Raw genomic sequence first — 25446 nt, 5'->3', positions numbered from 1 at the left:
ATGTCAGCAATGCCCCTTCAGCTCTGTTTTGGTTACTCTTTGCCTGGTATGTCATTTCTATCCTTTTATTTTCAACCTTTTTTATATTTAATGTAAAGTGTGTCTCCTATAGACAGCATATAGCTGGAGCTTATTTTTCTTATCCACTCTGACAATCTCTGCCTTTTGATTGAATTGTTTAAGCCATTCACATTAAATGCTATTATTGATATAGCTGGATTTGTGTCTAGCATTTTGCTTTTTGTTTTCTAAATGTCTCATGTCTTATTTCTCTCTTGTCTCCTTCTGGGGCTCCCACCATGCATATGCTGCTCTATTAATTGTTGTTTCAAAGGTCTCTTAGGCCCTGTTCACTTTTCTGTAATCATTTTTCTTTCTCTTCTTCAGACTTGATCATTTAAATTGTCCTAGCTTCATGTTTGCTGAATCTTTCTTTTGCCTGCTTAAATCTGCCTTTGAACCCCTCTAATGAATTTTTCATTTCTCTTATTGTACTTTTCAGCTACAGAGTTTAGTTCTGGTTTCTTTAAAGGTTTTCTACCTATTGATATTTCCATTTTGCTCATACATAGTTTTCTTGACTTTCTCCATATCTTCCTTTCTAGTTCTTGAGCATCTTTAAGACAGTTGTAAAGTCTTTGTCTAGTAGGTTTGCTTTCTTGTCTTTCTCAGGGACAGTTCCATAGGTTTACTTTTTCCTTTGATTGGGCCATACTTGCCTATTTTTTGGAATGCTTTACGATTTTTTTGTTGAAAACTGGACATTTGGATCTAATGATGTGGTAACCAGATTCTACCTCCTCCTCAGGGTTTACTGTTCTTTTCTGGGTTTGGGGTTTTTCTGGATTTGTTTTTTGGTTTGTTTGTTTGTTATATTTTTATTGTTTTAGGCTGTCTCCTAAGGATCTGCCAAGGATCAACATGAAGTGTAAACTTAAGATCATCTCAGGCCTTTTCTGAGCCTGAGCCTTTCCCTGGGTATGCATGGTGACTTTCTGCTTTCCTTGTATGTGCAGTTGCTTTTGAGTGCCCTAGTCTTTAATGCCTGGTTCCGAAAATGGGAGAAAAAAATGAAGTGGGGAGAAGGCGCCAGTTCTTTAAATCCTTTGACGTCACTTTAGCCAGAGGCAGAGCAGCTTGCAGTAGTGAGGGGCATGCGCCGATGGCTGCCCACCTCTGTGTCTGTACCTTTGTGATCAGAAGGGGCAATCAGCAAACAGAACACAGACTTCTGATATTGGAGAAAAGGACCTGATTGCCCACCATGGCTCTCACAAGCTGTGTGCAAGGTCTCCTGCAACTCCTCCACTGCCTGCATGGGCTGGAGGTGTGAGATGGGTAGTTGTCACTAAGCTAAGAGCTGGAATTGACCAAAATTAACCACTGTTTACCATCCAAGCCTTCCCCTGGAAGTTACAAGCCTTTCATAGATTCCAGACTTCCAATTACTTATACCAGATAGACTCTGCCCGTACTGTTGTTGCTTTGGTTGGGAGACAGATTCTTGGTGCTTCCTCCTCTACCATCTTCCCAGAAACCTCTTTCTTCACTTTCATTTTTGAAAGATAGTTTTGTAACATTACATAGTTACATAATTACATTCTTGGTTAACAGGTTTTTTCTTCAGCACTTGGTCATCCCACTGCCTCCTGGCCTTTATCTTTTCTCATGAGACTTCAGCTGTTAATTGTATTGGTGTTCCTTTGTCTATAAATAGTCACTTTTCTCTTGCTGCTTTCTAATTTTTCCCTTTATCTTTGCTTTTGATCATTTTTACTATGACGTGTGTGGGTGGGGATCTCTGTGTTTATCCTATTTGGTATTTGCTGAGCTTCCTGTGTGTGTAGATTCGTGTTTTTCCTCAAATTTGGGGAGTTTTCAGCCATTATTTCTTCAAATACTTTTTTCTGTTTCTCTGTCTCTTTCTCTCCTTCCTTTCCCCACTCCTTCCCTCCCTCCTCAGCTTCTCTCTCCTCTTGTTCTTCTTCTGGGACTTCCATTATGCATATATTGGCGTGTCTAATGGTATACTACGTTTCTCTGACGCTTTATTCATTTTTCTTCATTCTTTTTTCTCATTATTCAGCTTGCATGATCTCTACTTCCCTTCAAGTTCACTGAGTTTCTTCTGCCAGTTCAAACCACTATCAAGTTTCTCTAGTGTATTTTTCATTTTGGTTATTTTACTTTACAATTCCAGAATATCCATTTGGTTCCTTTTTTTTTTTTTTTTTTTGCCGTACACGGGCCTCTCACTGCTGTGGCCTCTGCCGTTGTGGAGCACAGGCTCCAGACGCGCAGGTCCAGCGGCCATGGCTCACGGGCCCAGCCTCTCCGCGGCATGTGGGATCTTCTCGCACCGGGGCATGAACCCGTATCCCCTGCATCGGTAGGTGGACTCTCAACCACTGCGCCACCAGGGAAGCCCCGTTTGGTTCTTTTTAATTTGTATCTCCTTATCGATATTTTCTTTTCGATGAGATATTGTCATTATATCTTCCGTTACTTCTTTAAGCATGGCTTCCATTGGTTCCTTGAACAGATTTGCAGTGGCTGTTTTGAAGTCTTTGTTAATTCTGACGTCTGGGCTCTCTCACAGACAGTTTCTATTGTCTACTCTGTCTCCTGTGTATGAGTTATGTTTTCCTGTTTCTTTGCATGTCTCATAACATTTTGTTAAAAACTGGGCATTTTATATATTGTGGGATCTCTGAACACTGATTCCAATTACTCTCCACCCCCACCTCTGGCTTGCTGTGATTGTTTTCTTTTTTATTTAATCACTTGGCTGGACTAATTTAGTGAGGTTTATTTTCCCTTCCGTGTGATGTCTCTGGTTTCATTCCTTAGAAGGTGCAGCCTTGGGCGTGCACACAGTCACTTGGGGTGACAGGTTTTAACGGATCTTTCTTTCTTTTCTTACCTGCCTCTTTCCCTGGTTCTCTCTGGTAAGTTAGCTTGTTGTCTCTTGTACAATTTAGCCTGTTGCTCTTGTGGAGCTACCAGCCTCCTCTTAATTGCTAACCACCGGGTTCTCCATTGTTCTTGAGAGCGCCTTAGGCGTGAACTTCCCCTACACACTTGCAAATAAAATAATTCCCTTTGGGGAGAGCTTCAGAGTTCTCTATCCTTATAGCCTGCCGCACCCCCGAGGAAAAAACCTCAGACACCTTCTGGAGCTGGCAGTGGGTCCCATGGCCTGCTTCTCTAGCACTGATATGCCTGCGTTATGAGCAGAGCTCAGCTGGTACTATAACCCCTGGTCCCCTTGACTTGCCTCTGCTGGCATGGAAACTTCACCCTTTGAGCATATTAGGGAGAAGGTGATCAGGGTTCCAGTATTCTTGGCCTGCTGCACCCGAGGTAGAGCCTCCATTCTATAGTGGGAGCTGAGTGGAGGAAGGGAGTCCTGACCTCTTGGCTGCACTTGCCTGGAGTTTAGCCTTTGCAACACAAAGGTGGGGGGCCTGAGAAATACTGGCAGCCTCCCCTCCCTGGGAGATACATACTATAGCCCATGATTGGGAACTGGGAGGAGAAGAAACATATATGCCACACGGTCTTAACTTTCTTATGAGATTTAGATGTTCCTGAATGTTCATCTGCTGTATGCCCTTAGGACAACATGCACAGATTTTAAATGTTTTTTTTTTTTTTTTTTTTTCCCACCACTTACGGTATTTATGGTGTGGAGGAGTTCAGAGCTTCTCATGCAGCCATTCCAGAAGCTGTTTACCTACTTATTGTTAATACTGAACAGTTTGTCTCACCAAAAATAGTTTAAAACAATGAAAGTTTATTCATATCCCTTATGACGTTTAAAAAATGAAACTTTTATCATCTCTAAACCCAAACTATGAATTTAGGAATAAAAATTCTGAAGATTTTGAGAGTTTAAAAAACTATGTATCATTCAGAAAAAAATCTCATCCAAGGTTAAAAAAAAAAATGTATCCAGACATGGAATTGTAAGAGAATATTACTTCAAGCAAACTATTGTTATTTTAAGGCCAAACTTATAATCGCTTTTCTGCTTGTGTGTAAATCAGTTTGCTTGGATATTTTTCTTTCACATCGATTGCATTTTAATACACAACTATATAAAACCATAATGTCCAGAAACACCAGTTACCATCAGCCAAGTGCAATGCTCTTCACTCGCTGCTTATCCAGTTCACAGGGTCCCCAATATCAGGGAGAGTCATAACCAGACAAGCAAATCTGTTCTCTTTTTCCTTTAAATGCTATTCATAGTTGGCTATCTTCTTAAAATTCTGGAACACAGCTGGAGTTTTCTTTTTACAGATCACGTGGACTTTTAGATATGTCACTTATGACTGACTTTATAAAAGCCATAGGTTGTGGGTATGTGTGTGTGTGCATAAGTTTGTTTTTTTTTTTTTTAATTTTATTTATTTAGTTATTTATTTATGGCTGTGTTGGCTCTTCGTTTCTATGCGAGGGCTTTCTCTAGTTGTGGCAAGTGGGGGCCACTCCTCATTGCGGTGCGCGGGCCTCTCACTATCACGGCCTCTCGTTGCAGAGCACAGGCTCCAGATGCGCAGGCTCAGTAATTGTGGTTCACGGGACTAGTTGCTCCACGGCATGTGGGATCTTCCCAGACCAGGGCTCGAACCCGTGTCCCCTGCATTGGCAGGCAGATTCTCAACCACTGCGCCACCAGGGAAGCCCTACATAAGTTTTTAAATAACTAAAGATGATCAGGGAATATTACTTCAATCTAAAAAAAAAAAAACCCGTATCAAGTGAAACTTTCAACTGCCTTCACCATTATAGTTATACTTCTAAGAAAGGGATTACACAAATTATAGTTAAAAGAAAAAAATCTCCTCATGTATTTGAATTTCCAAGCAAAAATTTTTGCTAATAACTTTAGACACCAATGTTTCTTTACTGTAGTGACAGAATTATTTTTAGTACACATAACAGGTACACAACTAATAAACATTTAGATTTTGCAAAATTTTGAAACTTCTTTAATTTGGAATTTGATAGTTCAAACTATGCAGTAGTTTAAAGCAAAGTTTATAGTTGCATTATAAACAAGTATTTTAAAAAGTGGTAACAAATTCTACTCTATTCCAGAAACCCATTTTAAAGAATCTAAACAGAATTGCTTAAATGTAAATGGCATACAGAGAACAGATGTCCAGTAGTCAGGAGTATTTCACAAAGGGATTCTGCAGGGTTTGGAGGTTCGGCAAGTGTTCAGGTCCATTCTAAAATTCTACAGTTTTCCTAGCAGTTCTATTAAGAAACGGTTATTTCTTCTACTATTGCCAAATTATATCATTCATAGATGGAAACTTTAGGATGTCACTATCGGTGCTTAAAATAAATGTCATCTTTCATACTATGGTGAAACTCACAAGGGTCTCCTCCCCACTTGTTCCAGACTGAGACCTTGTCCCTGCTGTTTCAGACTAAGTTTCACTATGATTGAAGAGGACCTATTTTAGCCTAAATGTTCTCCTTCTCTTGGCAATGTCATAAACGACACAATAGACAAAATGAATTTTAACAAAATGAATTTTTAAAACATTTCAACAAATGTTTCTTTCAAATTCAGAAATAAGCGCCTGTACCTCAAACTCCCTATGTTAAACATAATAAATGATTTAAATGCAAACAGTTGGTATACATGCTGCTTGCTCAGTTCTCTCCAAATAGGGATTTATGTCTCATGAAAAAAAAGTAGCTTCAGGTTAAATCATAATGCTAAGACACTAAGTAATTATGATGATCTCTTTTACAACTCAATGTTGGATTCTTGGTTCTGAGAACATGGACACACACACACACAGATTTTTTTTACGTAGATGACAATTTAGATTTAAGATATACACTTTGCAAAATATTTACCTACATATTCTCCAGGAATTGTTAGAGAGATGAAATGTAAAAACAAACTACTTAGAGATTTTGTGGCTTCTAAAAACAGTGATGAGACTCACGAGTAACTAGAAAAAAATCCTGATTCCTTAGAGTTAGTTCTAAGTGTTATCAGATGATATAATTTCAAGTAATCATAATTTTCTATTTTTGAAATACTGGTTCATAAAAAATCGAATCTCCATGAATCAAAGTACTGGCATGGCGGTGAATTACACTGAAAATCAGGTCTACAAAAGACACTCTTGGACATCACCGCTGAGTATCTTTAATACAGCCTTCAAAGGTCTGTGCAGCACTTTGAAATATTAAATAATTACAGTTGGAGCAGTTACTCTAAATCTCAGTAGGTAATTCCTACAGCAGTACTTGTTTACTCAGAACTGTTTTCATTTCAAATATACGTAAACTTTCTCACAAAGTCAGGACACAACTCACAGTTTGAACAGAAACCTCAGTATTTGAGTCTCGGCACTAAGTAAAATAAACATTACCTATTAGGATGCTTTTGAATGCAAATCACTCCTTAAGGTAAATGGGATGTCATTTCTAACTTGTGGTAAAAGTGAAGAAATCGTTTTTTATGTGAAGCCTTGACCAAAACCAATTAGTCAAGTGCAAGATTTTCACCTTATGGAACAAGTCAAACTCTACCCACACAACACATCTGGCAGAGATCTGGATGCAGGTACACCTACAGTTGGGGACTGGATGTCCCTTAGCTCGGGGCAGTGAGAGAAAAAGGCAAGCCGTGGATCAGCCCCCATTGGTCATTGGTCATTACCTCACTGATAGCAATGCCTACTTTGCTTACTGGAGAGTGTATCTTGCAGTGGAGACACACTTCTAATTCTATAATGCCAGACAGTGGGGGGAAAAGAAGGGTCCACTTTTTAAAAATCCATTCTCTAAAGTCTTTTAACCATTTTGATTAGGTATGGAATGACTCATTTTCTGCTCTAAAGACAACCAATCTTTTTTTTTTAAGTATTGACTTGCCAATTTATCTTTGATAAGTGATTAAGAAAGATAAATGAATCTGCTGACTTTACAAATAAGAATATGTGAATAAGAATATATATATTCTGAGAAGTTATTGTCCCATGCGTCTGATTTAAAATGTGACTCCATGCTTCTGATTTAAAATGTGATTAAGTTCTCTCAATAAACTGTTCATTTAAAATTTTAAACTTTAAACTTAAATCATCCTTACTGCACTATTATCATTCTCTTTACTTTTTATTTTCATATCATTTCTATAAATACTCAAATTAAGAAACAAAAATCCCCAATCTTGAAACCAACTTACAATGAAGCTAGTTTATAACTTTTAAAATATTTTGTTAAAATGTAAAAACCCTGAAATTACAAACAAAACATTTACAATTTTACAGTATATATCTAATTTATTCTTTTAAAAAAATATTCTGAATTGTTTTTATACAAGTGACCAAGTGTAATTGTTTTCAAATGAAACTCCTCTACAGGCTAGAAGAGGGTAGGTGGTATTGCCCCATTGCACACCAACACAAACTTCACTCTTCATGCTGGGACTTCAACTATTTCAAAATAGTCATTTGGTAGAATCACATAACCCCTCTCGGAGACGTCGTCTTTCTCCTTCTGGAAGTGCACGACCTCCTTTAGCTTCTCCAGCTGCCGCTCCTGTCTTCTGCACCGCTGCTGGGCCGTCTTGAGCTTCTTTCTGAGCTTCTCTACTTGCTGTTCGAGCTGGTGAATCCTCTTCCTCTGGTGCATGGTGTCCTCCACAGTGTAGTTGTGGTCACAGAACACGGAGAGGTTATCAGGGGTCTGAAGAGGAGGCATGAGTAACCCGATAGCAGCATCAACCTGGGAAACGGGGGGTGTTGAAGGAGGGCGGGGAAGCTGTTCTTGGGGCTCTGGAAGATCTTCCTTCTAAAACAAAGATGCAGAGCACGTTTCAGTTTCATGACGAAACAGTTCACAAGAACTCATCTGTGGAGTTTAAGAATACTAGACTCATTTCTGTCTCCTCGGTATAGAAACATTCTAAAATGAGAAAACAGTTCAAGTTTTAATTGTACTTTTCTTTCTGAAGTAGAAATGGGATACAAGAAACACAGAATGATTATTAAGATTTAATTAAATACTAAGCACTTAAAACTGAGGGGAAAAATACTTTGAAACTGAACTATCACTGACAAAGAAAAATCAAAACTTATCAACATGTAAGTAGGACTACAGAGTGATCTCAAAGTAAGTTATGAAGCTAGATTGCATTTCTTAGTGTGAGGATATTTAACTTTAATGAACTGCACTTTGTATTTTTAAAAAGTATCTCACTGTGAACAGTGGTTACTTACAAGTGATGGCTTCCAGGCAACATTTATTTTCTTAACGCTACTCTGGATTTTCCACAGTGAACACATGAATTTTATAAACAGAAAACCACCCAATGTTTTAAGACACTTATTACCTTGTCATGTGGTTCAGTACAAAGAAATATTGTGGGGACAGCGTCCTCTTTCAGTAACTTGTTGTTGCACTCCCTCTTAAAGCAGTCCGGAGTAAAGTGTTCTGAGCAAATGCTGCTGTACTTGGTGGGCTTAAAGTTCTTCCTTCTGACGGCTGCCTCCCATTTTTTACAAAGACTGGGTCGAGTAAGAGGAAACCTAAGAAGACGACATAATTCAGTTTTCCAACCTTATTCAAAAAAAAAAAGGCACACCCAGACTTTCCCGGTTAGAAAAGAACTGGCTTACATCGGTGTTAACACACCAAGGAGGAATTTGATTAAAACACCAGCCCTGTGAATCTTTTTTTTTTTTTTTTGACAGTGTTTAGTTGTGTCCTTATTACCTTAGTTTGTTGAGAATGTGCTTGTTTTGACATAGAAAACAGACTTGTGGTTGCCAAGAGTGGGAGAGGGGGAGGTATGGAGTGGGAGTTTGGGATTAGCAGATGCGAACTATTATATAGAGAATGGATAAACAAGAAGGTCCTACTGTAGAGCACAGGAAACTATATTCAATATCCTGAGATAAACCATAATGGAAAAGAATACGAAAAAGAATGTATACATATGCATAACTGAATCACTTTGCTGTACAGGAGAAACTAACACAACATTATAAATCAACTAGACTTGAATCAAATAAATTTTTTAAAAATGTACTTCTTTTAAAATCCTATAACTAAAGTGACCACCACTAACGTGGAATATAAGTCACCCCTCCCAGCATGGTATCTTTGTTCTTCTTAAAAAGCAATATTTCTTACAGGAATCTGATTGATAACATAGCAGTTATAAGAATGTCAGATACAACGACATATACAATCTAAACAGGCCACGCTGATTAAGAATTTACATTATATAAAAATATTCTTATTAAAAGGTAGCCATGTGGATACATGCACGCAGGTGGCAGAGTGAAGTGATGGGAGGCTGGGGTCGAGGCCCATGTGCAGCGATACCGTAAATAACCTTCACTAACAGATACAGGGATTCCACACACATCTAAATACACAAGGGTAAATCGTATAGGTCCACTATCTGTTTATCTCAGTTTTTAATGCTTAACTTTTATACTGAAGACACTAAAAGTTTCAGGTAAAAATACATGCTATAGAGTGAATCTGTATTAATTAGTTTTTCACCAGTGATTTTCTGTGTATTGTAAAACAAAATTGCACATTTATAACTATGTACTGAGAAAAAGAAGCTTTTGGTTCTCTTAGAATCAGTCTGACAAATATGAATTAATCAAATTAGTCAAATCATAGTGAGAAAGAAATAAAGAAAAGTATTCATTTCGAATTACCTCTTAATCAACAGAAATATGTTCATTAGGCCCAGATAAAGGGAGCCAGGAAGAGCTTAAACTTATTGTGATTTTATTCTTCCAGGTCAAGGATTTGGTGAGCTGGGGGGATTGGAAAGAAGCCAAAAAAGGGTGTTTTGAATCTGTGTTGCACAGTTCCTCTTGCAAGTGAGGTACGCCTGAGCCTGACTCTGCTGTGATCAGGAAGCTCTAACCCACCGTCGGGGCAGTCCCTTTTCTTTGCCCAGCATAGCTGTTCCCACTGCCACCAGGTAGAAAGTGAGAAAAGGACTCTTAGAATGTTCCTGCTGGAAGTGCCTCTAGAAGTACAAACATGGTAGCAATCACTGGTAAAACTCAGCACTCAGGGCCTCCAGACTCAAGGACTACAGTGCAGGTTCTTTCTGAGGTCAAGATCTTTCCCATTTACTTCCCCAAACTATTCTTTTAGATAAGGGCTTAGAGGCAGGTTAGCCCCCTCTTTCGATTAAATCGACTATTTAACAGCCAGCAGAAACTCAGTATTTCTGATGTGTGAATGTCATCCTTAACCAGTCTGCAGTGCCAATGAAGGGTCTTCCCTATGTTTAGAGTCCCTCTGCCATATCATTAGACATGGGGAGGTGGGAACTGAATGCCTTTGATCACATCACCATCTCCAGACCTGCTCCTTCACTTTGGAAGTCCTGGAGGTCAACTCATCAGCCTTCAGAAATTCTAATAAATCAAGAGGTAATATTAGGACATACTGAACCGAATCCTGGAAGTGTTCAGTGTTCTATCCCCTTCTCGGAAGGGGAAACATCAACACTCTCAAGATGTCTTTAAAGGGACTTGCTTGGTGGCGCAGTGGATAAGAAGAATCCGCCTGCCAATGAGGGGGACACAGGTTCGAGCCCTGGTCCGGGAAGATCCCACATGCCGCGGAGCAACTAAGCCCGTGAGCCACAACTACTGAGCCTGTGTGCCACAACTACTGAGCCCCCGCGCCAGGCTCCGCAACAAGAGAAGCCACCGCAGTGAGGAGTCCACGCATGGCAACGAAGAGCAGCACCCGCTCGCTGCAACTAGAGAAAGCCCGTGCGCGGCAACAAAGCCCCAACGCGGCCAAAAATAAAATTTTTTTTAAATTAAAATCTTAAGAAAAAAAGCTCTCTCTTTGCTCTAGACACTCTTATTTTTGTTCCTCTCATATTCTATCAAACCTATAAAATACACCCACATTCCCTGTTAAAGATAAAAGGTCCCCACCCCCAAACTGAATATTTGCTTTTGCTTTTGTAATTACTTAGCTATAAATAATTTGTATGATTTACCATTAACTCTCATTTCTTTAGCTATTATCCACTTACAGTCGTAAGTTACGGCCACATTTTCTTAACGTAGTAAAACCTGTGAACACTGAATTTGGCAGAATGAAAACGGCACCGTGCAGACATCGGACGATCAATCACTATCATTCCGTTCTGCGGTTTTCTTCTCAAGAGAAAACCGTCCCTCCTAGGACTCCGGCTGCGGCACCTCCCGGATGAAGCAGCCCCGAGGGCGGTGGGCCGCGTTCCCTCCGAGGCTGCTCTTCCCCACGCACGATACCCTGCTACTGCCCACGGTGCCGCTGTGCGCGAAACACAGCTCTTCATCTTGGCAGTATCTGAACCTTTCTGGGAAACTCACTGGTCCTTGAGCGTGGGATCATAGAAACTGGGTCCAAAACATCCTCCCGGACGCCTGGCTAAGTCAGTCCTAACGGCTGCGACGCTGGACCGCCCCACGCCCCCTCCAGCAGGGAGGGAAACGCGGGCCTTCTCCGTCGCTGCTGCTGCTTCAGCCTCCCTTCTAAAGACTCATTACCACCTGCCTACTCCTTGACCCGGGTGATGAAACCCAGCTGCCTCCGGGTCTGGAGACCTCACGAACCGCCGGGGCTCCAGGCATCGCCCGTGGGCCCCGTACCTGCCACCCCGAGCGGCGCGCGAACCTAAGCGCGAGGACAAGCCGGCGCGGCGGCGCGCGCCAAGCACGCGCCACCCGGGCTGGGCGCCGGCGGCTACTCCGGGGACGAGCCCACCGCTCCAGGCCCGGAGCGCCCGATGGCGCCCCGCCCCTAGCTCCGCCCCTCTCCCCGCCCCTCTTACAGGTCTCGCGCGGACACGCGCCTGGCTCCGCCCCCGAGCACGGCCGCGCGCCCCCGGCCCCACTAAGGGCCGGGCCCACGAGGCGTGCAGAGTACTTACTTGTGGAAAGAAACGGGCTTATCCTTGTCGTATCGGTTCTTGCAGCCGTAGGCGGAACAGGACTGCACCATCCTTCCGGTCCTCAGTTACTTAACTTCTGCCGCCCCAGCAGGCAGTTAAGGCTGCTATCGATGTGGCCGCGCTCGGCTTTGACACCCTCGCTGCTTCTGTAGCTTTGGTCAGCAGTTAGAGTGATGAGAGCCTCATTCGGAGTGATTCATGTGCTCGTTTTGTTGTTTGCATTAGCAGAAGGACCACAGCCATCGCCCGTCTCCCATCTCCAAAATGGCGGAGGCAGCTTCAACCTCACCTCTCGCGAGGAGTTCGTCCTACTGTCTCTGATTAGCCCTGAGGTCAGAGGTAACGTTCCCTGGGACGCAGGCCATTGGCTGAGGCCCGGCGTGTCGCGCGGCGGGCTCGGCGTTGCGCAAGTGGGCGGGGCCTCCGAGCTTCCGGAAGGAAGAAGGAACTGCCTGGGGGGAGGGAAGGGGGAGTGGGCGGAAGCCCAGGGCCGGTTCCGCCCCCACGGTGCTTCGCTGGATTATCCCGGACGGTGTAGGGTGGAGAGCTAGACGGTCCGTTGGGTCCGCTGGGCTAAAGCAGGGCAGGTGTAAATCTGAGGACGTTGGGCAGTTGCGCTCGTTTCTCTGAAAGCGCGGCCACAAATGGGGTGATTCCTAGAACTAGGTGGACTCCTCCTCTCCCAGCCCGCTGGCCTCCATCGCCTTACCTGCCTCTCAGGTATCGCGAGGCTCTCAGGAGCCCAGGCCCCGGCGCCTAGCAGCGAAGGCGGACGCCCGAACGCAGCCGACGGGCCGAGGCTGTTGGCTGCTGTAGCGATCTCAGTTAGGCGTCCCCAGGTGCTGCGTCGGGAATCGCCAACAGCTGACGCGCCTTTCAGTCGGAGGGAGGTTTTGCCTCTTCCGTGGGTGCCGGTAATCTCGTGGCTCGTGATGAAGTGAGCAAGACTAGTATAGCCCCCGTCTTCATAGCGCTTATGTTCTACTGAGGGGAAGGCGGACAATAAACAATATAAAGAGAATCGCACTGTGCGAAGATGCCCGAATACGTTAGAACGCTGGAAGGGTGAATGAGGGCGGAGGAGAGGTCACTGCCTACTGTCTGAGAAGGGGGCCGTTGAATCTGAGAACCAGAGGAAGGGAAAAACATGTAGCGGTGTAAAGAAGGAAGGTGGGCAGGCTGGGGAGAGCGTTCCTGGCCCAAGGAGTGTGTGCTACGACCCTGAGGCAGGAAGGAGTTGTGTCTTTTCTGGGAGCTGAATGGAGGCTGTGTGGTCGAGCCCATGAGCCGGGGAAGGAGGGCATGAAGTGAGGCTGAAGAGCAGCAAGTTGTTGGTCTGGATGTTAGCGCAGTGGGAAGCCGCTCAGTCATTTAAACATCTTGAAAAGGTCATTCTGGCTGTTAAAGGAAGAGTTTATCAGTAAAGGGCAACAGCGAAAGTGAGCCGACCAACTAAGGGGCTGTTTCAGGCGAGCAAGAGGTTGGCAGCTTTGGACTGAGACGGTGTAAGGGTCAGAAGCACCAGGGCTCGCTGATGGATGGAAATGAGAATGAGGAGGAAAAGGATCAAGCTACCGGGGTGATTTGAGCGTGAGTTTCTGGCTGGAGCACTTAAGATAGATGGACGGTGGTGCCTTTTACTGAGATGCTGATGACCTTAAAAAAAATTTTTTTTTTAAAAAGAACTATGTCCCCCAACAGGATAGAGGCCTTGGAGGGGTGGGAGTGATTCCGGAAGCTTTGGGGCTGTAGGACTGAGGAATGTCAGACGTGAAAGAAAGTATAAATAGTTCTGAGGTTGGGAATGCAGGCTACTAAAGAAGCGTGGAAGCTCCCCAGCCAGTCCACGGTGCCCTTTTGAGGCTTGTGATCCGGTCATTTCAGTCGTTTGGTTGGATTTCCCTCAGCCAAGTTCTGTTCTCCCCTCCCCTTCTGTCTTCTAGCTATCCGTAACTTGGAAATGAAATAAACATTTTTATTATTTGTTGACTATTATTCTAGTGTTTCCTTACTTCAAAATGGTAAATTTACTGGTAAGGTGAATTGAATGTAATTAAAATACATATATATTACTGAACTGAAGGTTGTATTTTTCTTTGTAAAAAACAGTCCCCCGAACTAAATTTTCAGTGTGGTCTGCAAATCAATTTATTTGCTTAATAGAAAAATAATTTTCACTACCTCTAAACTAACCTGCACCCATCATTGGCTTCTCCTTTGCTCATTTCTTAACATTTCCTAAGGCTGAAATACCTGTTCCTTACTTATCAAGGGGTGACTTCAAGGAAGCATTTTTACTTTTCAAAGATGATTGTCTGCTTTTTAAAAATGTTGATGGAAGCAACCCAAATGTCCATTAATAGTTACTCAAGTAAGTTGTGGTACAGTCATACAGTGGAATACTATACAGCAATTAAAATAAAGCAGTCCCATAACCTGGATGATTCTTAACAAACATAATGTTGAAGAAGTCAGACACAAAAGAAATACACTATATGATTCTGTTTTTTTGTAGAGTAAAAACACAAAAGTAGGTAAAACTAAAGTCAGAAGAGGCTACTTTTGGGGAGAGAGGCAGTGAAGGGGGGCCTATGGGTTGGTGGTAAATGCATCTTTTGACCAAAGTGATGGTTAAACAGTGTGTTCACTTTATGATAATTCATCATCTGACCTTTATAAGATGTATGGTATTTGTTCTACTTTAATAAAATAGCTTATTAAGCAAACAAGGGCCACACAAGATAGGCAAAACTGCCATTTTTTTTTTTGGAGAATGAGAGATGTTTATATGCTCTTATGATCTCTTCATCTGACCACTTCAGTAAATATTGAAAGTGAATATATGCGTAGCTTTATGTGACCATTTAAGGGAAAGGGAATAAATACAGATGAACTGAAGCATAGTTAGAAGTTTGATGTTCTTCAGAGTCTTAAGAGGCCGGGAGCTAATTCATTTACTAATAGAACACTTTTTAGGGAAAAAGGAAAATTTAACCCTTGACCTTAAAAGGGTAGGTTTTGTCTCAGTTTTTCTAGAAGGGTACACTTTGTGTTCTTGCTTGATAAACTGAAGAAAAATACACCACTTGTTTTGATGTTGGAGAAGGCTAAGGCCTAAAGATGCCTTAAACTCACTGATCTCTAACAGTTTAGATTTTAGTTTCTATCCAACTATGCTGCTTTTTCTATAAACAGTTTTTATTTTAAAATACCCTCACATTCATTCTCTCTGGGCCTCATTATCTTCATCTGTAGGGTTAGGCTGTAGGACTGAGGAATTCCTAATTTAGAATCCATGAATGGTCAGCTCTTTGAATCCCCTGAAAATGAATCAAAACTATACATATGTGTATATATGCATTTTTCTGGGGGAGCTATCCATAGGTTTTATCAGATTTTCACAGAGAAAACACAAAAACTAGTCAGTTTCTAAGGTCTCTTACAGCTGTTAACATTCTAGGATTTGTGAAACAAAGATTAATTTCCATGTAGATGTTAACTGTAGGTTTTCTCTAAGACCGATTAGCAGGGTGAGTGTTTTGATCTGAATTATTAGATATTTTTAAGTAGTTATTTTTAAATTTTGTGTTTTAAAATTAATTAAAATCTAAACTGTTATAGTGAAGTTTAAAACATCTTTATTTAGCCCTTAGCCCTCTCCTATGTCACATACTACATTCCCCTTAAAAGGCCACTAGTCTGGAAGAAAAAGGACAGTGCTCAGACATGCTCAGTGTTGTCTAACGGGTGTGTACACCCCTCATGCCCCGTTCTGGACATGGGACAAGTCAGAGGAGGCAGTGGGTGAAGGGGACAGTGACTGATAACACCTGAGATTTGCTTGCAGTCAGGAACTCGATGCTTCAAACAAATACTGATGCCGTGAAGATGGTCTGGTTCTGACTGAACAGCAAAAGCTCAACGATTGTCTTTATCTCTGTGACAGGATCGCCTCCTGTCAGCAGCCCTTAAAGCCTACTAACCTGGTCTTGGGAGACTCTTTAAGTCTTAGGGCCTTAAAACCTGAGTGCCCTTTTCCTATCCCTCAGACTCAGAAAAGAACATTTCACTTATCAACTATACAGTTTCAGTAAAATACACACTCAAAAGAAATAAGGGTGGGGAATCAGGGTGCAAGGGTACTGATTCCCATCTCACCCTTATTGTCCAGAATTAATATAGATTGCCCACATTAAATAATTTTTCTCAAAAACATTTCTACGTTTTATATTTTAAAATTAATTAGAAACGTGATGAGGTGAAAAAGAAAGCCATTGCAACCATTGTATTGAATGCTATTTCAGGAGTTCCGAATTTTAAAGCAGACAGTGTCAAAGAAACCAGACAATAACAGCTACTTTTTAATTTTAGATATGTTGCATTTATTCAAAAGAGTCACTGCTTGACAAACTCTTAAATCACAAGGTTTGAACCAAACTGTCAGTCCTCTGAAACAGCTCTGTGAGGTAGGCATCCACACAGCCACAGGGACCAGCACAGTCCTTTCTTCCCGTGTTACTCTCAGTGCTGAGAACTGTAGTAGCTGGAACCACTGTTCTAGTGGATGGTTAGAACAGCTGTTTCCTCCGTCTCCCTCCCCACAGAGCTGCCCGAGTTATCATCTGCCCCTGGGGCTGGACCATCTGTTTTTTGAAAGTTACAATATTGTTGTTTACAAGAATCCAAACTGTTGCTTTGATTTATATGCTCTAACTCTGAATCACAGAAGTATTACTATGATGTTTAAAAATTTAAAACACTGATTGACTCTACTTGCTTTAAATACTCTCGGACCCCTTCTACATTTATTATCACTGATCAATAAAGATGACATAATAAACAGGTCTAAAATTCTGAGAAGACAGCATATTCCCTTTTCAACTTAGTAAGACTTCATACAGTGTTTTTGTATGTTACAGAAGTTGGTACAATACGCCTCTACCAGGGAAGTCTTAGAAGGAATTCCAAATATTACAATAAAAGTATTGTAACTAAGTGTGACACTTGAAGCAGAACACATGCACAGAAAATTAAATCCTTTCAAAAATGCCTTTGCCATAGCCCCACACCAAATTTGTAATTGGTAGGCAATGCGTTTCGAGACTGGTAAATGGTGGTGTAACGAACTCCTACTCATTAGCTTCTCAAGTTAGTGATTGCAGCTGAAACAGTTTCCTGTGAAGTGTGCCACCCTATAAGAACTTTGATTTGGACATGGTGAATCAGGATTCGTGGAGTCTTGATATGTAATCTTTCTAGACCTTTGCTCTTAGGAGAACCCAAGCTGTCCTACTCCACCCAGTATGTTCCAAAAGTCTTCCAAAGGATCCCAGTTTCTCCCCATGTAGGAGTCCTAGGAGTCTAATACCAGTTCGGTCACTTATCTGTGCATGGCTTCAGACAAAAAAAAAACCCTTTCATCTACGTCAGGGATTTCATCTATGAAAAGGAAGGTAATGCCCTGCCTTCTTCACCTAACTCTCTTGAGGATTAAATGAACAGTATGCAAGAAATTGCTTTAATTACAACGTGCTATACTTAAGGATTTTGTTTTTCTCTGTGACAAGCAGCAGCTTTGTCTTAGGCCCAAATTACAAGACACTGCTGATGTATCATTCAGCATCTCATCAGTTGATGGCCTCTGATTCACCTGGAAGACTGTGACAGTGAGGCTCACTGATACATGAGTGGACCGGAGGACTAGCAGAGGCTGCCAGGCACAGAGCTGACACTGCCTGAGCCCTGGGGATCAGTGACTACCCTGCTGTCCAGGTCACTCAAGGGCAGTGCCAGCTGAGGGAGTTAAGATTTCGTAATACTTGTGGTTTTGATTCTTCTCAAACAGAAAACTGCATAAGAGAGCGTTAAGTGCTTAGGCTGTAGTCATCCAAAAACCAAGATAACGTTCCTGCTGAGTCATCTCATTCTGCACAAGGCCTGATGAATCTGGGCTATATTCTGTCATCTAGGGACAGTATTACAAAAGTGTTCTGACAAGAGAAAACAAACCAAATCTGTACATTCTGTTGCTATAGCTCACCAGTAATTTCTCTTGTCAGATTTAAATGGTGTTCCTAGTGCCCTCCTCAGGGCTTTGATGTTCACAGCTACGGAGAACCAGCTTCCTCAGGAACGTACCCAACTGCCGTGTGTCTGCAGCATCACCCAGGTTCCTGAAACAAAAGCTCCCTTTACAAGTAACTTTTATATACTGTTCCTATAAGAGGACCAAACTCTTACTGAAATGCCATAACTGAGAATATCAAGCGTGCTGCCTGGAGTCCAGTGTCTCACAACTTGTTAATTCTCCTATCGCTTAAGAAAGTGTTCTGTAAACCAGAATATGAAATCAAATTAACAAAGTTCAAGTTTCTTCTTTCCCCTTCAGCTGGTAGCAAAGAATTATATCAGAATGGAAAAGCAGAACTGCTCCAAATGAACAAAACCTAGCTACTCAAAGAAACACTGACTTTTCCCCAATAGTGTACAATATTTTATTGTAACCAAAATACTTAGGTGAGTCTCACAGCAATATATTATCACGTAGGTACTCACCGAGAAGGAGGAATTGGATAAACTGTACCTTTGACAACACCTTACTATACATCCAGTTAACCTGAATAGCTTGGTGGGGGAGAAGATATAGAAGCATCCCATTTTATATAATTCCATATTTTTCCCACAACTTGATAGACAACACAGAATGAAGATACAGTTGTAAATCACTATATAATTCTAACCTTACTATTGGAACCTGCAACATGTAAAAATTCCAGTCATATATTGCTAGGCATTTGCCAAATGACAATCAAATGTTCGTCATACGGTGGTTTTAAACTTGTAAGATAATATTCAAAGGCTTTAAACTGTCATGGTCCTTTTGTTTGATTTTACACATTGGCTCAAATATTTTAGGGCACTCATTCTCTCATCTGTTGAGTCTCTGTGTTACTACTTCTCGGTACATAATAGAGATATAGATGAGCAACAAAAAGACGACAAAGAAATCATCGAGAAAGCCTAGAATTCCAAACAGGGCTTCAGGCACAAAATCTAGAGGCGATATGAGATAGAAAAAAGCCCCCATTAAACAAAGTATTATCCTGATACGGAACATCCAGAAAAGGCCTCCGACTGAAAACACCTCCCTGAATGCATGCCTCAGTAAAGTGGGTAGGTCCATAATTCTTTCCATAATCTGGTGGGGGAAGAACAAATACGGTGATTTGGTATCTAGTGTGTTAGACTTAAAAATAATATCATTTTCTTACAACATGCAGACAAACTCAGTTAACATGAATGAAGGAGTTTCACGTATTCACTGAACACCATATTTTCTCGTTACACATTTTATTTGAAAATAGTTCTTTGATGACTAGGTTCTTATAAAATAGGTCTTATTGCAGATAACTGCAAAGTAACTAAAATATCAACAAATTTGAAGCACAGGATATAGTAATACAAAACTCAAGTTATTTCTAATTTGAGTTAGTAAAATAAACCTACAAAGAACCCAGTGTACTGAACTAGGCTGAGGCTTGAGCTCAAGTCTCAGCTTTAAAGTTGGACAGACCACTTATTAGCCAAGTGACCTTGGGGAAAGTTGTTTAACCTACTAGAGATAAGTCAACAACTAATTGAGGATGTGCCACAAGGACTGTTAAGAACTAGAAGAGACATTGTTATAAAAGACCTTGATAAATTGCCAGATAATATATAAGTATATACATATATAGAATATATAAGTATATACAGACACATCAACTTTGATGGCTTTGACCATCTAAGAATAGCAATGAAACTGATTTCCTTCTTAGGATGTTTATTCTGCTTAGCTTGAGTTTAAGTGAATTTTTTTTTTTTTTTTTGTGGTACGCGGACCTCTCACTGCTGTGGCCCCTCCCGTTGCGGAGCACAGGCTCTGGACGCGCAGGCTCAGCGGCCATGGCTCACGGGCCCAGCCGCTCCGCGGCATGTGGGATCCTCCTGGACCGGGGCACGAACCCGTGTCCCCTGCATCGGCAGGCGGACTCTCAACCACTGCGCCACCAGGGAAGCCCTAAGTGAATTATTAATTGCCACAAAGATTTTTGGAATGCCAGGCCCTACCCTTTCCGGAAATGATTATGGTTTCTGAATATATACAGACTTATAATTAGATTATATTTACTTTGTAAATATACTAAAACCCACTGAATTGTGTACTTTAAATGGGTACTATATGGCGTGTAAATTACATCTAAATAAAGTTGTTTTTTTTAAAAAAAGACAGTACCAGTATCTATTTGTATGACCTTGAGCAAGTCAGTTTCTTCTCTGACTGGAAACTTCTCACTTCCTCTGCATAGCTCTTAGCTGACTGCATGACCATAACTCCGCGTATAGTCATGAGGCACCATGACAACTCCTCAACCTAACTTCTTTGAGGTCTTACTTCTCAGGGGTTGGGGGATGCAAGAGAAACTGGCCAGAGGAAGTAGATCATTTCCTGTAGTCATTCCAGTGCCCACAGTTCAGCTGTTTTTAACAATCTGTATAAATATCACAAATCCAAGTCTAAGTACGTATTTTGTCCAACAAATGCTGAATAAGTTGAGAGGGAGATGGAGATGAAAATGGGAAGAACTGAGCAAGCGATGAGAAAACGGTTTTAAAAACCCCACCAGACAAAGAAAATCTTGTAACTCCTTTTGGAAAACTGATCACAAAAGAACAAAAATGGTCTTTTTAGAATCACTCCTCATGCTGATTTTCTGTTCTCTGTGGAAGAAACTAATACTTAAAGCAAAACAGCTATACAGCTTTTCACAAGGTCTATGGTAAATTACTTAAAATATTCTAATGACCAGCCAGTATGTCTTTTGAATACTGTTCTGTCCTTTATCAGGGCTATTTTGTTCAGTTCTCATATGGTGTTGTTTATACAAAATCTGTAGTGATTAGACAAGAAATATGGAACGGGTTATTAAGAAATGTTTGTGTACTAATCACAATCTGACTCTAACTCGGGGGTAGAATATCAAAGTGAGAGCTAAATGTCTTTATTATAGTGTAATTTCATCACATACCAAGCTTTCTTATTCATTAAGTATATATCTGACGCACACAAAATAACTGAGCAATGGTATGCTTCACACTTTAAAATACGAATGAACACCTTAAAATGATTTTTTTAAGTTCAGTGGTAGTTCTTGCATTTGAAACACTGATCTTCAAAGAATTGTCCTAAGATGCCCCTGGAGGATACATAAGAAAACTGCCAGATCAGAAACAGCAGAAGAGGCTCCCAGAGAACCATGGAGGGCAACAGGGACCAGGTCAAGCTTTTCTTGTCACTAAAAGTTTTGCCTCTCACCATCCACAGCAGGTGAAACTGTATGCCTTTAAATGTACCTGACGTCCCAGAATGAGGAACAGCATGTACAAGGGAGCACAAGTCTACGCAGTTGTGTAATACAGAAGCATTTTAACAGCTTATATTCTTGGCTGGGAGGAGGAGTATCATTTCTATCTTAAGGATAACCATAAATTCTACAAACATTAAGGCCTACTGGACTCCAGACACTGAGACCACAGTAGTGACTAAATATACACGGTCCTCACCCTCATGGAGCTTTCCGTCTCCCGAGAGAACGGTAATGAACAAGGTCAGAGGGCAATGACAGAGAGTGCCCTGGTTGATCGGGGACAGCCTCTCCGAGGAAGATATACTAGGGCCGACCTGAAGGATGAGGAAGTCAGCCCGGAGGCGAGCAGCGGGACAAGCATTCCGAGCAGAGGAAATGGCACGAGTGAGGCACGAAGGTGGGGAGGCTCGAAGGTGGGGAGGCCTGGAGTGTGTTCTGAGAGCCGCATCCCGAGGGAGGGGAGGGGGGACCAGGCCATGCAGGGCCTTGAAAGCCACAGCCAGGAGTGGGGACATTATTCCAGAAATTCAGAAGTTTCAAAACACAAGAGCGTCGTGGTCTTACTTATGTTTTCAAAATATGACTCGGGCTGCTGTGCAGAGGAAAAGGTCTGGGTGAAGAGGTCACTGCAGTTGTCCTAAGCAAGAGATGGTGGTGGCCTGGCCTAGTCTGACGGCTACAGACACAGGACTTGTTATGAGGCAGAAATGACAGCATGCCCAGAAAGAGAGAGAAGAGACACGTTAGGACTTCTTTACAGATCAGAGAAGGGGAACGAGGGAGAAGAGGACGTCAGCACTGAGCTGAGTAACGCTGAGGTCAGGAGGGGTCGGGTCAGGGTTGTGCACGTTACACCTCATGTCCGAGACGCCAGGAACGCGCCAGTGGGAGGTACGCTGAGCAAGTGGACGTCAGAGCCTAGAGCGTGGAGCACAGTCTGGGCTTCCAGTACGAATTTGTACCGAGTGTGTTCTGGGTTTTCAAGTACATATTTAGTCATACGCTTCTAGAATTCTTTGTTAAATTGTGAGAAAACTGGGATGAGTCAGTAAAGTGTGGGTTTTTAATCTATCAAATGCCTTTTTGGGGAGGAGGGGCAACTGTAGAATTAATGTGCTCTTTAAAAATAGAATGCTTTTGAATACCTGACATACAAAAGCCCCAACACTTAGGGTTACTTAAGGGAACAAATCCAAATGGGGCCAGAGGGTAAAATAGAGTAAAACACGATGGTAAATCTCCCTCCAGAAGTTCTCAGTTGTAAGTTTCCCGTAAGACAAACCCTATTGTAGAATCACGTAGGAGTCAATAATTTTACCTTTCCCTCCAGTTTTTTTCTATTGCTTTTTTTTGCTGGTATCACTTTCATAAAGAGTTTTATAATGCCATTTTTTAAAAGATAGAAAACTGTAGTCCTTGGGAAAGCTGTAACTCAGTGAATGACAGCAACAATGAAAAGTAGACTTTACGTAACACACACAGATTTTTCGCATTGACTATTTGTTGGTAAATCTCACTTTACAAAAGAGAAGTATCATCACACTCTAACTTTGCACCCGCTACAACATTACTTACAGATCTGGGCTGCCCTGAGAATCTCCGGTTATAATCATTAATATCTTGATGCAATGATACAGCATCCTGAGACTGGTCATTTTCACCAAATACTGTTAGCAGTAAAGTTACCTGTAGATTTACAGAAAAAAGAATTGTTACACCTTTCTGAGCATTAATATTTTTTCATTTTGTGTTATTATTCAATAGAATGAGAAAAGCTTCTGAATTTAGATTTCGCTCATTTCTTTTAACAAAGGCAACACAGGGGAGAAAAGTAAGCTACTATTTCCTTATAATAAAATCCATTCAAAATGTTATTTGAACTCCTGTAAAATAAAATGGGCACTGGTTTAAGTACTTTTCAATCCACACCAGGGATCAAGTTAGTAGTTCTCTGTTTGGGCTAACAGACATTTGAGGATATAAGAATGATGAGAAAATATTCAGGAGCAAAGTGACATATCACTTTGAGAGAGGAAAACTGGGGCTTTCTTTTTTGATTAAAATCATGATTCTTTATCCTCTCTGGTATCTGAATTATCTTTGAATGCTACCAGCATGACACAGAGATGAAGTTATTGCAGGAACCAGCTCTCAAGCACCCATCTCTACTACAACCAAAAAGGTAATTCTTGGACTTCCCTGGTGGCGCAGTGGTTCAGAGTCTGCCTGCCGATGCAGGGGACGGGGGTTCGTGCCCCGGTCCGGGAGGATCCCACGTGCCGTGGAGCGGCTGGGCCCGTGAGCCGTGGCTGCTGAGCCTGCACGTCCGGAGCCTGTGCTCCGCAACGGGAGAGGCCACGCCAGTGAGAGGCCCGCATACCGCAAAAAAAAAAAAAAAAAAAAAGGTAATTCTTGGTACTGTTATATAACATAATACATTTAACCCTGATTCCTCCAAGGCAGAGCTAAGGAGGATACACAAATGTTCCTGGACTACACTCGGGTAATCTGAAGATGACAGTACCTCGAAAAACAAGTATATTTTAAAATATAACACCTCCTATAGAAATGGCCACTGTACAAAGAGATAAATATGGGAAGGAGCCGTGATAGATTTGGGTTTAAATCATCTCACTGTTGTTTTGACCCTCAGCTCAGCTGTAAAACCAGGACCCCGCTGCTCAGGTGCTTCCCAAACAGCCAAACACAGGAGTGCCTAAGAGCAGCAGGTACAGCCATCTCTTCACAAATTTGTTAATAAAGATGAATTCTTTCACTAAATATTAACTGACCACGTACACGGGCCAGGCACCGCGCTAAGTGCTAGACGTACAGAAAAAGGACAACGTGGCCTTGCGCCTTGGTGATCACAATCCCCAGCACAGAAGGGGAGGGAGACGTGTTCAACAGCCCGTCATAGGCACTGGGGTAGGCGTTATAGTGATGCTGGAGAGGAAGGACTTCCTCTGTCTGGGGTGTCCAGAAAGCTTGACACTTGCACTCACCCTAGGGGCGTGGTAGGATGGCTGGCGTGTCAGTGTGCGTGCCCAGGGGAGATGTGGTGACCATGTTCCAGCCACAGACAGCAGCCTGCACTGTTCCCAGTGAAGCAGGCGGTGGGGCAGGTAGATGAACTGCAGTGGGAACGCACTGCAGTTAGGGAACCCACAGGTTTATCTCCACCTTTCTCGCCTCTAGCCAATTTACGTGTGGTCCAAAGGATACCACCTGCTAATGCGCATATGCCTTATGGAAAGCCACAGGTCGTGCCAGAAAGAGGGGCAGGTGGTGGAACTAATTCTTTAGGGCAAGACCTTCGGCCTGTTCTCCGTGTTGCTGGCAGAGAGCTAAAGATGAGAGGTGGCACTGGCAAATAAGCTTCAGGGCCAACTGCCTTGTGTCACACATCAAATCAGCCGGAGAGGGGGTACAAAAAAATGATCTTCCTCCTAACCATGTGGTAAAAAGTGTGAAAGAGGCAGAATCTGGGGATGTATCGATAGAAGCAAGAAGGAAAGAAGAGAAAGCCTTGACCCTTCCTCTCTCCAACCAAAAAAGGCAGCAATGGGGGAAGTGGATAAGCTAGAACAATGGCTGAAAGGTACACACACGTGTGTGCATTTCTGTGTATGTGTGTATGTATTTAACAGTGCACACCATATGGTTTTATTTATATACAGTCCCCAAATTAGGCAAAACTGAACAGTAATCTTAGAGGAGCATGCTAAGGTAATAAAACTGTAAAGAAAATCAAGGAAATGCTTATCGTAACAGTCAAATAGTAGCTACCTCTAGGAGAGGGAGGAAGGAAGTGGGGGAGATTTGGAAGGGGTCCCGAGGAGGCTTCTGGGGCTGTGGCCAGTTTCTGTTTCTTCACCTGAGTGGTGGCTACTCAGGTGTTGCTTTGTGACAAGTCAGCGAGCTGTACCTCTTTATTTTGTGTGCTTTTCTGTACGTCTGTTATATTTTACAAAGAATTTCTGAACAACTGTTGTGCCTTCTCTAATCTTATTCTACTTTGTGGTCCCTGTGGGTTTACGCCTTTCCTGTTTCGGTGGGGTTGCCAGA

At 42.1% G+C, this 25446-nt stretch overlaps 2 protein-coding genes across 11 annotated transcripts in view; both read right to left on the bottom strand.

The window, feature by feature from the left end:
* Window positions 1-7299: 7299 nt before the first annotated feature.
* Window positions 7300-12290, bottom strand: THAP1 (THAP domain containing 1). 2 transcript variants are annotated; one of them, XM_082608718.1, is made up of 3 exons: window positions 11951-12290; window positions 8372-8567; window positions 7300-7830 (listed from the first exon to the last, which is right to left on the bottom strand). In XM_082608718.1, exons 1-3 carry the CDS (start codon window positions 12019-12021, stop codon window positions 7456-7458), a joined length of 642 nt encoding a protein of 213 aa, XP_082464844.1. In that variant the 5' UTR covers window positions 12022-12290; the 3' UTR covers window positions 7300-7455. The 2 variants fall into 2 exon arrangements, with proteins under 2 accessions (XP_082464844.1, XP_082464845.1); XM_082608719.1 differs by lacking the exon at window positions 11951-12290 and adding an exon at window positions 9717-10060.
* A 4039-nt stretch (window positions 12291-16329) lies between these two features.
* Window positions 16330-25446, bottom strand: part of RNF170 (ring finger protein 170) — a 30121-nt gene continuing 21004 nt past the window's right edge. For all 9 annotated transcript variants that reach the window (XM_082608450.1, XM_082608451.1, XM_082608445.1 and 6 more), the window contains 2 exons: window positions 22954-23064; window positions 16330-19169 (listed from right to left, as the gene is read on the bottom strand). In XM_082608450.1, the coding sequence (XP_082464576.1) occupies window positions 18900-19169; window positions 22954-23064 (381 nt within the window). In that variant the 3' untranslated portion in view covers window positions 16330-18899. The remainder of the gene's footprint in view (window positions 19170-22953; window positions 23065-25446) is intronic.

Source organism: Mesoplodon mirus (assembly GCF_964341445.2).
Source record: "Mesoplodon mirus genome assembly, chromosome: 20".
In the NCBI taxonomy this organism is placed as follows: Eukaryota; Metazoa; Chordata; class Mammalia; order Artiodactyla; family Ziphiidae; genus Mesoplodon; species Mesoplodon mirus.
This window is presented reverse-complemented; position numbering and strand designations above follow the sequence as displayed.